Here is an 11,542-nt window from a genome sequence, read left to right on the forward strand (position 1 = left end):
TAAGAGGGGAGGAATGGCATGCTTACCAGTGATGGTTTTGTTGGAGAGGTGTACCTGCATCAGGGATGTCGACTGAAACACAGGCATGGAGCTCCAAGACTACTACTGACTTCCAAGTAGGATGGATTCTTCTTTTCCCTAGTGAAGATCTTTTTTCTTTATTTTCTGTCATTGAAAACATAAAAAATTTTGTGCAGCTCAGCCACCCCAGAGCCCTCGGTAAAGTCACCCCCTCAAAGCCCCACCCCTACAGGCAAGGTCAAGTATGTAAGAGGAAGATCAGAAGGTGGCTCCTGCTTCAGATGCTGGCTTTTAACTTGGTGTGTGTTGTTCCTCCAATGGTGGTTGTTGTAGCTGTGCTTGTGACTTCAGGCTGAAGCAGTGCTGTGCTTTTGGGGGTCAGGTAGCCAAGCTGCTGTTTTCCCCCACAGCCCTTTTTAAAGCAGGCACCTCGGCTTTTGCTTCTTGCTGTCAGCATTAACATTGTGTCCCCCTTCCTGAGGTGGATGGTGTCAGTGTTAAGTTCCAGCACTGTATTTAATCTCCCTTACATCCAGACTGGAAGTTTTCCCCAAGAATACAAAAACGCTGCTTAAAGCAGCTTAAGGCTGCAACAGAAAAATATAACCAGTTACTTTTATCCTGAATGCTCCAGACAATTCCGCTGCTGGCTGGAGATGCTTTTCCTGCAGCAGCATAATGTAGGAAGCCTACCAGCTCCAGCCGTGAGCACTTCAAAAGCAGATATTTAAACATCAAGACAACACAGTGACAGCAGCTGATTTCCCATGCAGTGAGGTTTAAGTAAAACTACATACCCAGAGTAAGTGCCCACTAGACCTCTGACAAGTGATTGCTTCATAAAACTCACTCTTCTTTATTAGAAAAGTTACAATAAGAAATGTAAAAAACCAATGTTATTTCAAAAATCTATGTACAAGTTCTGCAGGACTGCAGAGCATCTCCCTTGCAGGTGCTAGGGCTGAGCAAGCCCTGAAGCAGAGGTTTCCAAACTGTAAACAAGTTTTTAGTGTTAGAGGCCAGGGCGGAAGGTATCTCCCACTTCCCAGTGTTTAATCTGTTGATGGTGCAGGAGGAAAGGTGTCTAGTCAGTGCTGTCTGCACTGGCAGCAACGTGGAGAACACGGGCTGGTGGTTCCACACTTTACATGTTTACTGCCCTTACGAAAAGTGTCTTTTCCTTCCTCAGGCCTCTGAAATGTAACAGGTTTGTAGCCAGGCTGGCTTGAAGGGCAGGAAGGCTCTTAACTCACATCAGTAACATCTGCTCCTGCCCACCCTGGGCCAGGTTAAGCGTTAAGCCTGTGTCTAGAGTGGGTTTTTCCTCACATCTATCATCGCTGGGTGGTAAGGCACGGCGGTCACGTTCAGGCTGGCTCTGCGCAGCTCCCGGCGGGGCTTGGAGGCAGGAGCCAGGCTCCGTGGTGGGTGCACCTCGTGAGGCTGCCCCGCTCTCAGCAAGTGCTCCGGATCCCTCTGCCGAAGGTCCCCAGGGCTGTCGTTGGGCAGGGAGGAACGCCTCCATGTCGATGGCAAAGGGGCATGCACCAGGTCCCTGTTCTCATCCCTGACCCGATGGCTTTCTTCAGGGACGGCCAGAGGCACGGGCTGCTCCCCAAGGCTGGATTCCTCACAGGTCCCGAGGGCAGGGGCAGCTCTGTCCCCAGCCCCGTGAATGCCTCTCTCCATCCCTGCTAGGAAAGATTGGGGGTACAGGGAGATGAGTACCAGGATCTCTACTTTTCTCATCAAAATCAGTGCCCGTAGAGCACTTGCTCAAGGCTAGCAATGACCTCCACCCGCACTGCTCCTGCCTCCGCTCCAAGCTCTCATTGCCAGGGAAAGGAATTTAAATTCCCTTCCTTTTAACTTGGTAGGAACAGCAGTTTCCTCTCACCTTTGGTCTGTCCAGGATGGAGGTTCATGTTACTCAGCCTCTGGTTCAGCTCCTGGTTTGCCCACATATAATGGCTCAGCTCCTTTTCCAGCACCTGAATCCTGGCCTCATACTGCAGCTTGCTGCTGGCCAGCCCCTCATCCATGTGCTCTGCCAAAAAAAAAAACAACAAACCAGGTCATTTCAAGCTGCAAGCCTGCGGAAGACGAACACAGTGCCACTGGTGCCCGTTTCAGGAGCTGGGGGGGTTACCACGGCTCTGCTGGAGCAGTAACTGCATGTTCTGCTCATGCTCCTTCTGCTGCAGGGTGAGCTGGCGGTCCATCTCCAGGCGCTGACGTTCCACGGCCGCCTCCAGCCAGTACACCAGCTGCTGCTGCTCCTCCAGCTGCATCTCCAGCTCCGAGAAGGCAATGTGTTGCCTGTGCTGATCCTCTCGCAGTGTCACCACCTGGCCAGGGCCCAAAAGCAAGGAACACCTCAGCAACTTCAGAGCCCAGGAAGATTTCCCGCCCCACCGAGCCTGATCAAGTTAGTTTTTTGGTACAGCGTACAGAGGTTAGTAGTTCTGGGATGTCGCAGCTGTCTCGTGGAGGGAAGAGCAACGTGTGGCTGCAATGATGTGGCAGAGCCACTGTGGGGATCCACGCATCCTGTGACTAGTTAAGCCCCTCTCCCAGGTGTTGGGACAGGTGGGGATCAGGGTGCTGTGGCTTTGTGCCCTGACTTTACAGGGCAAAAGTACAGCAGGCGACAGGGAGGAAGCTTGAAACTGAGGAAGACGAGAGGTTGGTCAGGTACTACAGCTCCCACCAGCACAGAGGGCAGCTGTCTCTCACCTTGTCAAAGTATTTGCAGAGCAGAGCGCGGGTCTCGGAGGAGGAGAGGTAGCTGAGCTTGGCCATGAGGTTCATCTCACACTGGGACAGCAGGCTGGCTGAGGCCCGCAGGACTCGTTGCCTGCACGTGATAGACTCATTCTTGTACTCGATGGCTGCATCCAGGGCCTCGATTGCCTCGTCCAGCTGGAACAAGATCCGTTCTTCCTGCCAGGGCAGAGCTGCAGTTACCAGGGAGCAAATGGTTCGCCCTGCCTCACTCTGCCCTAACCTCCCCTTGTCATCTCAGCATCATCTCAATGATGCCGGCAAGAAGTTGGGCTACGCACAGCCTGAGGACGTGGGGGAGCATCCACTAATGACCCCATGCTCAGGTCTTTACTTCGTACTACCTCATGCACTTGCAAGCAGCGCAGCCCAGCCCAAGAAGAGGTACCTCTGGGGACAGCAGGGTGCCGTGACGCAGCTTGTTGTCGAGCTCCAACCTCTGTTTGAGCAGCTGGTCCTTCTCCTGGCGCAGGTTGTTGATCTCGTGGCGGATCTGCTGCTGGTCATGGGCACTGCCGTGACGCAACTGCCCATTCTTCTCAGTCAGCTCCCTTTCTAGGTGCTCCAGGCGGCTGGACACACGCACTATGTCATCTGTCAGAGCCTGCAGCAGAAGATGCTCAAGGGGATCTGCTCTAAAGCCAAGCCAGGCCCTCAGCTCCCTTCTACTCCCCTCCATAGGTCAAGTGAAACCACCCCCCCATAAGCTGAGGGCTATCAAACCAGCTAGCTCAGAGGCACAAGCAGGCTCTTCTGTACCGGCAGATTTCCTATCCAACACCACCTCATCCTGGCCTGCAACCCTCTGCCAGACCCAGGATGGCAACCAGGCCTTCCAGCCTCCGGCCTCTGCTGGAAATCAAGCAAGGGGTTGAGTGAGGCATCACACTCCTGTCCCACCTGGCTGGAGCGCAGTCGCTTGCTCTCCAGGCCGTTCTTCTCCTGCAGCAGGGCTTCCTTTTTGGCCACAATAGCTTCCCGCTTCCTCAGCTCATCTTCTAGCTCATCCAGGGCCCGGCGTTGCTCGAGAACTTTATCCATCTCCATGTCCAGCCACTTCTTCTGTTCCTCAATTTTCTGATGGAGGGAGAGGCAAAGGGCATGTGCACGCATGCAGATCATAGCAGCAATGCCCAGCACTGCTAGACTAAAGAGCAGTAGGGTTCAGACCAGAGCTAGAGTCTCGATTCCATCTCTGCCAAGCCCTATAGCCCAGACTTCACCGGTTTTATGCTTCCAGCTCCTCCAACAGGCAGAGCTAAGCTAAACTCCCAGCTGCCAAGGAGTCCTTGAGGGGCCACAACTCCCAGCACCCTTCTGCTAACAGACAAGGTTTCATAGCTTCTTTACTGATGCCAGGATTTAGAAAAGATCCTGGGCTAGCTACTAGATGCAAGTGACTTTATGGACTGTCCTCCTCAAGGGCAGGATGGGCTCTGTCCCATCCCCAGCTGTGGTCCCTGCTTCCTGATCTCCCCTGCCAGCCTGCAGGCTGCCAAGCAGTCCCCTTTGAGCAGAAAAGAGGCAGGCTCGCTTTGTCTGTACCTGCTGCTGCTCCAGGCTGATCACGGAGCCGTTGCTGCCACTCCGCCGCTTCCTCTGGAAAGCTGCAATTTCCTCTGTTTTGATGCGCAGGATTTTCTGGTGCTGCTCATGCTTCAGTTCCAGTTCCTGCATAGGAAAGAGCAGCCATGAGCATCGACGGGGTGGAAGCTGTTTGCCCTGCAGCCAGAGGCTGAGGGACAGGTTATGTTCTCTGCTAGCTCTTTGGATACTCTTAAAAAAATCCTCTTTCCATCACCCCATGCTCTCCGAGACAACCACAGACCCCAGCAGAGCTACCTGGCCTGCCTAGCAGCTTGCAGAGCCCACCCATCGCCACCCTTGCAAACACCGCAGTAGCACAGCTGCTCCTGCCCATTCCTACCTTGACTCGGTGCTGCCGCTTATTCACCTCCATCTCCAGCCGCCGTTTCTGCTCACTCTCCTCCCGCAGCCGGCGCTGCAGCTGGCCCTGCTGCCGCCGCATCAGCTGAATGTTCCTCTCCAGCTCCTGCACCCGTTTCTCGCTCTGGGCTGAGAGGGACACCAGCCTCTCCGTCGCCTGCTTCTTTTTGCACAGAACCTGCCGGAGGGCGAAAGCTGCCCTTGGTCTCGGCATTTCCCCTGTGCCCCTTGCAAAGATGCCCCCAGCTCTGCCCCATTCCCACCTCGCCGGGTGGACAGAGCCCTTCCCACTCACCCGTGCCTTGCTCTGCGCAGCCGCCACACGTGTGCGGTACTCCTGCAGCTTGTGCTTCTCCCCGGGGTCCCACGTCTCTTTGCCCTCCAGCTCCTGGAGCTGCTTCTGGCTGTCACTCAGCTCTGCCCGCACCTGCTCTGCCTCCTGCTCCAGCTCGCCGATCTTCTGGCAGTACTGCCTGTTCAGAGCCTGGGCGTCCTTGCCTGCAACACACCCCCTGCACCATGACCTCCAGCCCCCCTTCCCTTGCAGCCAGGATCCTGCCGAGGGACGGAACTTTCCTCGCTCTCCCCAAGTATTTTTGCCTACAGACAGTGTATGCTCCCTTTCCCTCGGCTACTCCAGGGAAGGGAGAAACCAATGGGAAGGGTCTCAGTCAGCCAGAGGGATGGAGAAACAGGGCCCTGCTGCCTACAGGAGAAGGGGCGAGCACCAGCAATGCAGGGAGGGAAGGTGAGGACTGGAGTAAAGACCAAGCATCATGACTAAGAGATTTCATGGGGAGTGGGTCCACATTCCTGCCAGCAGCTCTGCACCTGTCTTAATGAGCTCCGTGATCAGCTCCTCCTTCATGCGGATGTTGATCGCCAGCTCCCGGATCTTCTGCTGTGCTTGCACCAGCCTCCACTCCGAGTCCTTCCCTGGCAGGCGCTCCCAGGGACCAAGCACTGGCTCCCGCTTCCTACAGACCTCTGCAACACAGATTCCCAGGGAAGGAAGGTCCTGTCTTAGCAGCTGGGTGACAGGATAACCTGACATCAGAGCTGTAGCCAAGACCTGGCACAGCATCGCCCAGTCACCTGCAGCTTCTATCACAACAGGCAGCTCTTGCCAGACCCCAGCAGTTCAAGTCTCTCCTTAACAAAAGCAGCTAGGCTGCCATCTGCTCCACTTCTGTCCTCCAGGCTCATCCACATGGGACACCAACAGCATCCAACAAAGCACTGCCAACCCGAGGAAGACTGTCCGACAACCTATGGGTGCCACTTGCCTTTTGACAGCTCCAGTTGCTCCTCCTGAATCGAGTGAGCATTGTCTCCACTCGGCTCCTCCTTCAACTTGCAGATGTCCTTCTTGCTCCAGCTTTGGATCCCATTTCTAGAAGGAGCAGTACATTAATCAATTAGGTCTGGTTGGGTCTGGGCACTGCTAGAGCTGTTCCCATAAGGACCCTCACGATCCACAGGCTTCAGGAGACAGAAACAGTTAGCTGTGGTCAGGAAGGATGGTAATTAGCTCCCCAGCGGGCAGGCAGCTGTCTCGGCAGAATCACTGACCCCAAAGGCAGCATCTGCTTCTACATCCTATGCAAGAGCTGAGCTGCGGAGGTGGGACAGCCAGGCCATGCGACTGCTGGGACACTGCGCAGTGCTGGGACAGCCTCAACTCACCGGCGCTGCAACAGGGACCGTTTCTGTTCCCACTCCTCCTCCTCCTCTCCTGAGGACAGCTCTGATGGCTTCTCCAAGTCCTGGCTAAGCTCCCTCCTCAGCACCGTGTCTCTGACCTCTGGATTGCCAGTCAGGCACTGCGCATGGTTCAGGTGCCAGCTGGCCAGGTCCTCCTCCTGGAAGGAGGGGTCGCTGTCAAGATGCTGGGGCAGAGAATTGGAAAGAGAGGAGACATACTGCATGAGAGCTGGTGTTAGAAAAAGCAGCTCTCAGCTGGGCATCGCTACTAGACACAAAGAAAAGCAACAAAATGGAGTTGAGTGTATTTTCAGGAGAACGGGTGCATTGCTAGACCCAGCTGCCTGCCCTCCTGCCTTCTGCTGCTGCTGCTGAGCAAATCTGGGACCTGCCCATAACATCAAAGTAAAAGCCTCAGTTTTGAAGCTGGGCTGCTTTTGCCAGAGCTGTGAAACACTTTGGTTGTGAACAGTGAACACTCCTGTGGACTACACCTCTGACAAGGGTCATGTTCAACAGCGGGGAAAAAGCAGTTCCTCTGCCGGAGGGCACCCAAGTGAAAAGGCAGCAGTTCCTCAATGGCACAGCCTGGTGCCCTCACCTTCCTGCAACGGGCTCTTCCACTCTGCTCAGCGGGAAGGAGCCCTGAGGGAACCCCACTGAGGCCATGGGACGGGGCAGCGTCCAGCGGGGCTGTGTGAGGTCTCTGGCCAGCAGTCACCAAGTGAAGGTTTTCCAGCAGCCCTGGCACACACAGGTTTGGCATTGCCATCTCAAGGCGCACGTGCAGCTCAGAGATCTTATCCTGCTGCTCCCGCAGTTTGTCGCTCTAGGAAGCAATGAGAAAAATGTGGTTATGTACACGTGGATCCCAGATGTGCTGCAGAGGAACCCAAAAGCTGGGCTGCGCTCTGTGGGGGAGGAAGGGGAGGGGTAGGGCAGGTCCCTACAAAGAGAGCAGAGCCCAAAAATACCTGCAGCTTATACTGCTCCATGGCATCCTCCAGGGCAGCCAGGAAATCACGGTTCTCCTCCTCCAGGCGCTCCACTTGCCTCTGCAGTTTAGCCACCTGCTCATCTTTGATGGGTTCACACCTCTTCTCAGTGCTCACCTGTCCCCCCAAAATAGAAGACAGGCAGCATCAGCATCCACCACCTTTGTCCTTCCCTTCCCATGCTGGACTCTGCAAGGGCACAGCAGCTCTGCAGATCCAGATTTTTCCTGTGAAATAAATCTCTCAGCCACAGCTGAATCCACCTTCCCCCTGCCTGCTTGGGAGGACCATGTCTTTCTGCCTCCCTTTGGCCTCTTGGCCAGGTTGCTTCTCCTCTCCCTTTCCTGACCCCTTCCACCACGCCGTGCTGAGGTTGCTGCCTTCAGTGGCCATCAGATGAACCCAACCTCAGAGCTGCAACACCCCAAGCCATTACCTGGGCTCTTGCCAGCTTTGAGCCTTGTGCCTCGAGGCTCTGCTCCTCTGCGGAGGTGCTCTCGATACCGCTATCCAGCCCGGCCGAGGTCAGCTCACTCCTCTCGCTCTCCACCGCGCACAGCCACTCCTTAACCCGCAAGATCTGCTCCACCGTCAGGTTGCTGTCCTCCTGCAGCTCCATCAGCAGCCGGTACGCAGCATCGGTGCAGGTGCGGTAATGCGCGCACTCAGCCAGCAGCCGAGCCGTGGGCTCCGGCACGCATCGTTTGGTGGTGGCCGAGCGGTTGATGATACGGGTCTCGGAGCGGTGCCGCTGTTCCAGCGCCTTCTGCAGCTTCTTTATTTGCAGGTGAAGCTCTTCAACGTGCTCCGTCTCCTTGCGGCAGTTCACCACGGCCTTGTTCTGGATGTTTTGAGCCCGGTTGGCATAATTCAGCGTGTTGAGGCTCTCATCGAAGTCGGAGGAGGATGGGCTGACACAGGCTATCATCACAGTCTGGGCATTCCCTCCCAGAGAGTCTTTCAGGATCCTAGGGAAGAGCACAGTGATTAAAATAGCTCAAATACAAAATAATGCAGGAACTTCCGACCCTTTCCAGAGGCTAAGCCCAAGGGAAACAATATTCTTGCTCTGTGGCCAGTTTGGCACTGGTGAGTCACTCACTAGTGAGCAGAATCATTAAGCAGAGGAATACCAGTCTGCACTGTGACAAGTTTCCATCCAAGTAATTCCCGAGGCTGGGAGCCCCCCAACTCTGCCATCACTGCTAGGCATGTGCTGTGCTGAAACCTGCTGGAGATTGCCAAGACTGCCTGCTCGAGCTAAAAACTAACTGCAGACCGTCAAACCAGCCTACCGGAAGCCTTTTTGATTCACTGCCAGGCAGGAAGGGCAGGATAACCCATGGTAATACCCCATCTCAGCTCCGGCAGCATGACTTATGCAAGCCTCGCCTTCTGCAGCACCGCACCGTCATTTCTGTCCTGGCCTCATTGCTCCTCAAGCTTCCCTACGTGAAAACCTGCACAGCGGGCGGACCTGTAAGCTGCTGTGAGGCACTGCGGGTCAGCTGGCCCTGTACCACCAAGCAGTCGGTCCGAGAGCCCTGGTGTGAGAGCAGAAGGGACACCCGGCCCTGCAGGCTCCTCTCAGCTAGCTGGGGGACTCTGCCGCCAAACCTGGCAGGCTGGGCGTGGGAAAGGCAGGGAGCAGCATCACATCCCTCCTGCCGGGCCACGAGCCCGTGAGACCTGGGGGTCCCAATCCCAATCTGTACCTGGTGATTTTGGAGTCCCTGTAGGGGATGTGGCTGCTCTTCCTCCGAGGGTCTCCCAAGGCGCTGATGACATTGCCTAAGGCCAGGAGGCCACTGTTGATCTGGATACTCTCCTTCAGCCTCTCCCCTGTGTTTCCCGTCTTCACAATTCGCTCTGAGCCTGCCAGGTCCACAAAGTGAAACTTGGAAACCAGGACCTGGCCCGAGGCAGGGACAGAGGAGGGGTGGTGGTGCAGGGGGAGGCGGCCAGCCCCACGCCGCTGTTCCATGGTCACCGTGAAGATGGTGTGTGAGCGGCTCGACTGCCTGTTGACATGGGTAGCTCCCGTGTGCTTGGCTGTGTTCCCCATCTCCAGCAGGCTCAGCACCTCGTCCAGCCCTTCCACTTCTGACTCCTTCACACCGCAGAGCACTGCAACAGCAAATGGAGCTGTGACTGGGAGGGACAGGCTGCCTGAGGACGCAGCTCCTCTGCACAGCCCGGTGCCACTGCCCTGCCCATCCCGTGCCACACACAGACTGGTTTCCACACCAAAACCAAACTGGACTACTAAGAACAGCAATCTGCTGCAGGAGAGGGATGGAGGGATGGAGGACTGGCCCTGCCTTCAGGGATAGATAACCCAACTCTGGCCTGAGGCATGGGAGAAAAGGGAGCCCACACAGAGCCATACATACCGACATTCCCCTTGTCATCCTCCCGGATCTGGATGTCTTTGCTGGCTGTATCCGCCTGCAGTAAGTCCCGAAACTCCTCCTTGTACACTTCCAGGTAGGACACTCGGACCGTGTAGTCAATCAGGTCATTCTCATCAATAAGCTTGAAAGTCTCAGCCATGGCTCGTGGGATGATGCCCTGCTCGTCTTCATTGATGGAAGCTGGCAGAGAGATGCACGTGGTCACGGGGAGCAGGGAACACGTGGGCAGCCCGTGCTGGCTGGGGTCAGAGCCACGGGCAGGAGCCTGCCTGCAGCACACGTCAGCTGGAAAGGAGCAGCCTCACAAACCCTCCCACAGCTCAGCCCTTGCAGCCCGGATTAAATATCCCTGGGAGTATTTCTAAGCCACAGGACCTTGGGGCAAATCCTGTCCCGTTGCTGTGCTGGACTCCAGTGACACTGCTTGGTTCCAGCCCTTCCTCAAGAAGGAAAAGGCACATTAGTGTTTCAGCAGGTAGCAAACACATTGCCTGATGCTACAGCGTGCTGCCCGTCAAAGGCAGTGTGGCTTCACAACCTTTCCAAGCTCCGAAAAGTACTTTTTTCTTTTTGTCTTTGCAGCCTGCTTGTACCTGGCCATAGCACTCTGCTGTCTAAATTTTAAATTGTTTTGTTTTTGCCTCCAACAGCCGTGCAAAGGGGCAATGCCCAAACTGGGCACAATGCCAGGCTAACTGGGAAACTGCATACAGAGGTAGATGGAAAGCATGGAAACAATTCAGTGCTTACAAGCTATGCCCTCTGTAAGACACCATAACGCCATCAAACCAGCAGTTAAAGGAGGGAAAAGCCTCCTCCTTCCCAGTCCCCTTCAAATAAACAAACTAAGAGGATGTGCCCCCGCAACCCCACACGGCCCCCCTTCGGGCTTATTTCAGGACAGATCTGGTAGATCCAAGGCAGCAGAAGGCAGCGGTGCCCTAGGCAGGTCGCCACCACCTCCTGGCCAGGCTCGTCGTGCGGTGCCAGAGGGGCAAAGCCACCCGCTGCGAGCTCCGAGCGGGTGGCGGGAGGCGGCGGGGCTGGCGGGCGGTGATGCCGGCGGGTGTGGGCGCAGAGAGCAAAGCGGGGCCGGCGGCACCGGGGAGGGCGGGGGGCCGGGAGGGGCGGCGGGGCCGGTGGCCGTGGGGCGCCGTGGGGCGGGGGGAGGCGGTGCCGTCGGGGACAGCGCCGTCGGGCGGGCACGGTGCTGCCGGTCCCGCCGCCACTCACCGACGCTGGCCTCCCCGATGGTGTACGTCTTGCCGGAGCCGGTCTGCCCGTAGGCGAAGACGGTGGCGTTGAAGCCGCGGAAGAAGGCCCGCAGCAGCGGCTGGACGCAGGCCCGGTAGACGGCCGCCTGCCCCGCCGCCTCGGGCAGCACGGCGGCGAAGCGGAAGCGGCGGCGGCGGCCCAGCGCCACCTCGCCGGTGGCGGCGTCGCCCCGCAGGCAGGGCCGGTGCCCCCGCAGCGCCTCCCGGGGCAGCAGCGGCCGCACCCGCACCGCCACCCGCACGGCCGCCCCCTCCGCCGCCATGGCGGGGCCGCCGCGGGGAGCGGGATGGGCCCGGCCCGGCGCGCCGCGATGGCGTCAGGGGCTCCGCCCGGCGCCACCGCCCCCGGGGGTCGGGCTCGGGCTCGGGGCGGGCCGGTGCGCACCGCCCCGTGGGAGCGGGC

At 57.3% G+C, this 11,542-nt stretch overlaps 1 protein-coding gene across 3 annotated transcripts; it reads right to left on the minus strand.

Moving 5' to 3' along the window:
* Positions 1-853: 853 nt before the first annotated feature.
* KIF7 (kinesin family member 7) lies at positions 854-11,444 on the minus strand. 3 transcript variants are annotated; one of them, XM_055716095.1, is made up of 18 exons: positions 11,099-11,444; positions 9,845-10,045; positions 9,167-9,578; positions 7,888-8,419; positions 7,431-7,568; positions 7,058-7,285; positions 6,439-6,614; positions 6,039-6,145; positions 5,584-5,739; positions 5,048-5,250; positions 4,733-4,930; positions 4,351-4,476; positions 3,706-3,882; positions 3,194-3,409; positions 2,758-2,964; positions 2,171-2,369; positions 1,919-2,068; positions 854-1,715 (listed from the first exon to the last, which is right to left on the minus strand). In XM_055716095.1, exons 1-18 carry the CDS (start codon positions 11,400-11,402, stop codon positions 1,330-1,332), a joined length of 4,116 nt encoding a protein of 1,371 aa, XP_055572070.1. In that variant the 5' UTR covers positions 11,403-11,444; the 3' UTR covers positions 854-1,329. The 3 variants fall into 3 exon arrangements, with proteins under 3 accessions (XP_055572070.1, XP_055572069.1, XP_055572068.1); XM_055716094.1 differs by having other exon boundaries at positions 854-1,712; positions 6,439-6,641; XM_055716093.1 differs by having other exon boundaries at positions 6,439-6,641.
* Between the last annotated feature and the right edge of the window lie 98 nt (positions 11,445-11,542).

The sequence above is a fragment of the Falco cherrug genome, chromosome 7 (assembly GCF_023634085.1).
Source record: "Falco cherrug isolate bFalChe1 chromosome 7, bFalChe1.pri, whole genome shotgun sequence".
Taxonomy (NCBI): Eukaryota; Metazoa; Chordata; class Aves; order Falconiformes; family Falconidae; genus Falco; species Falco cherrug.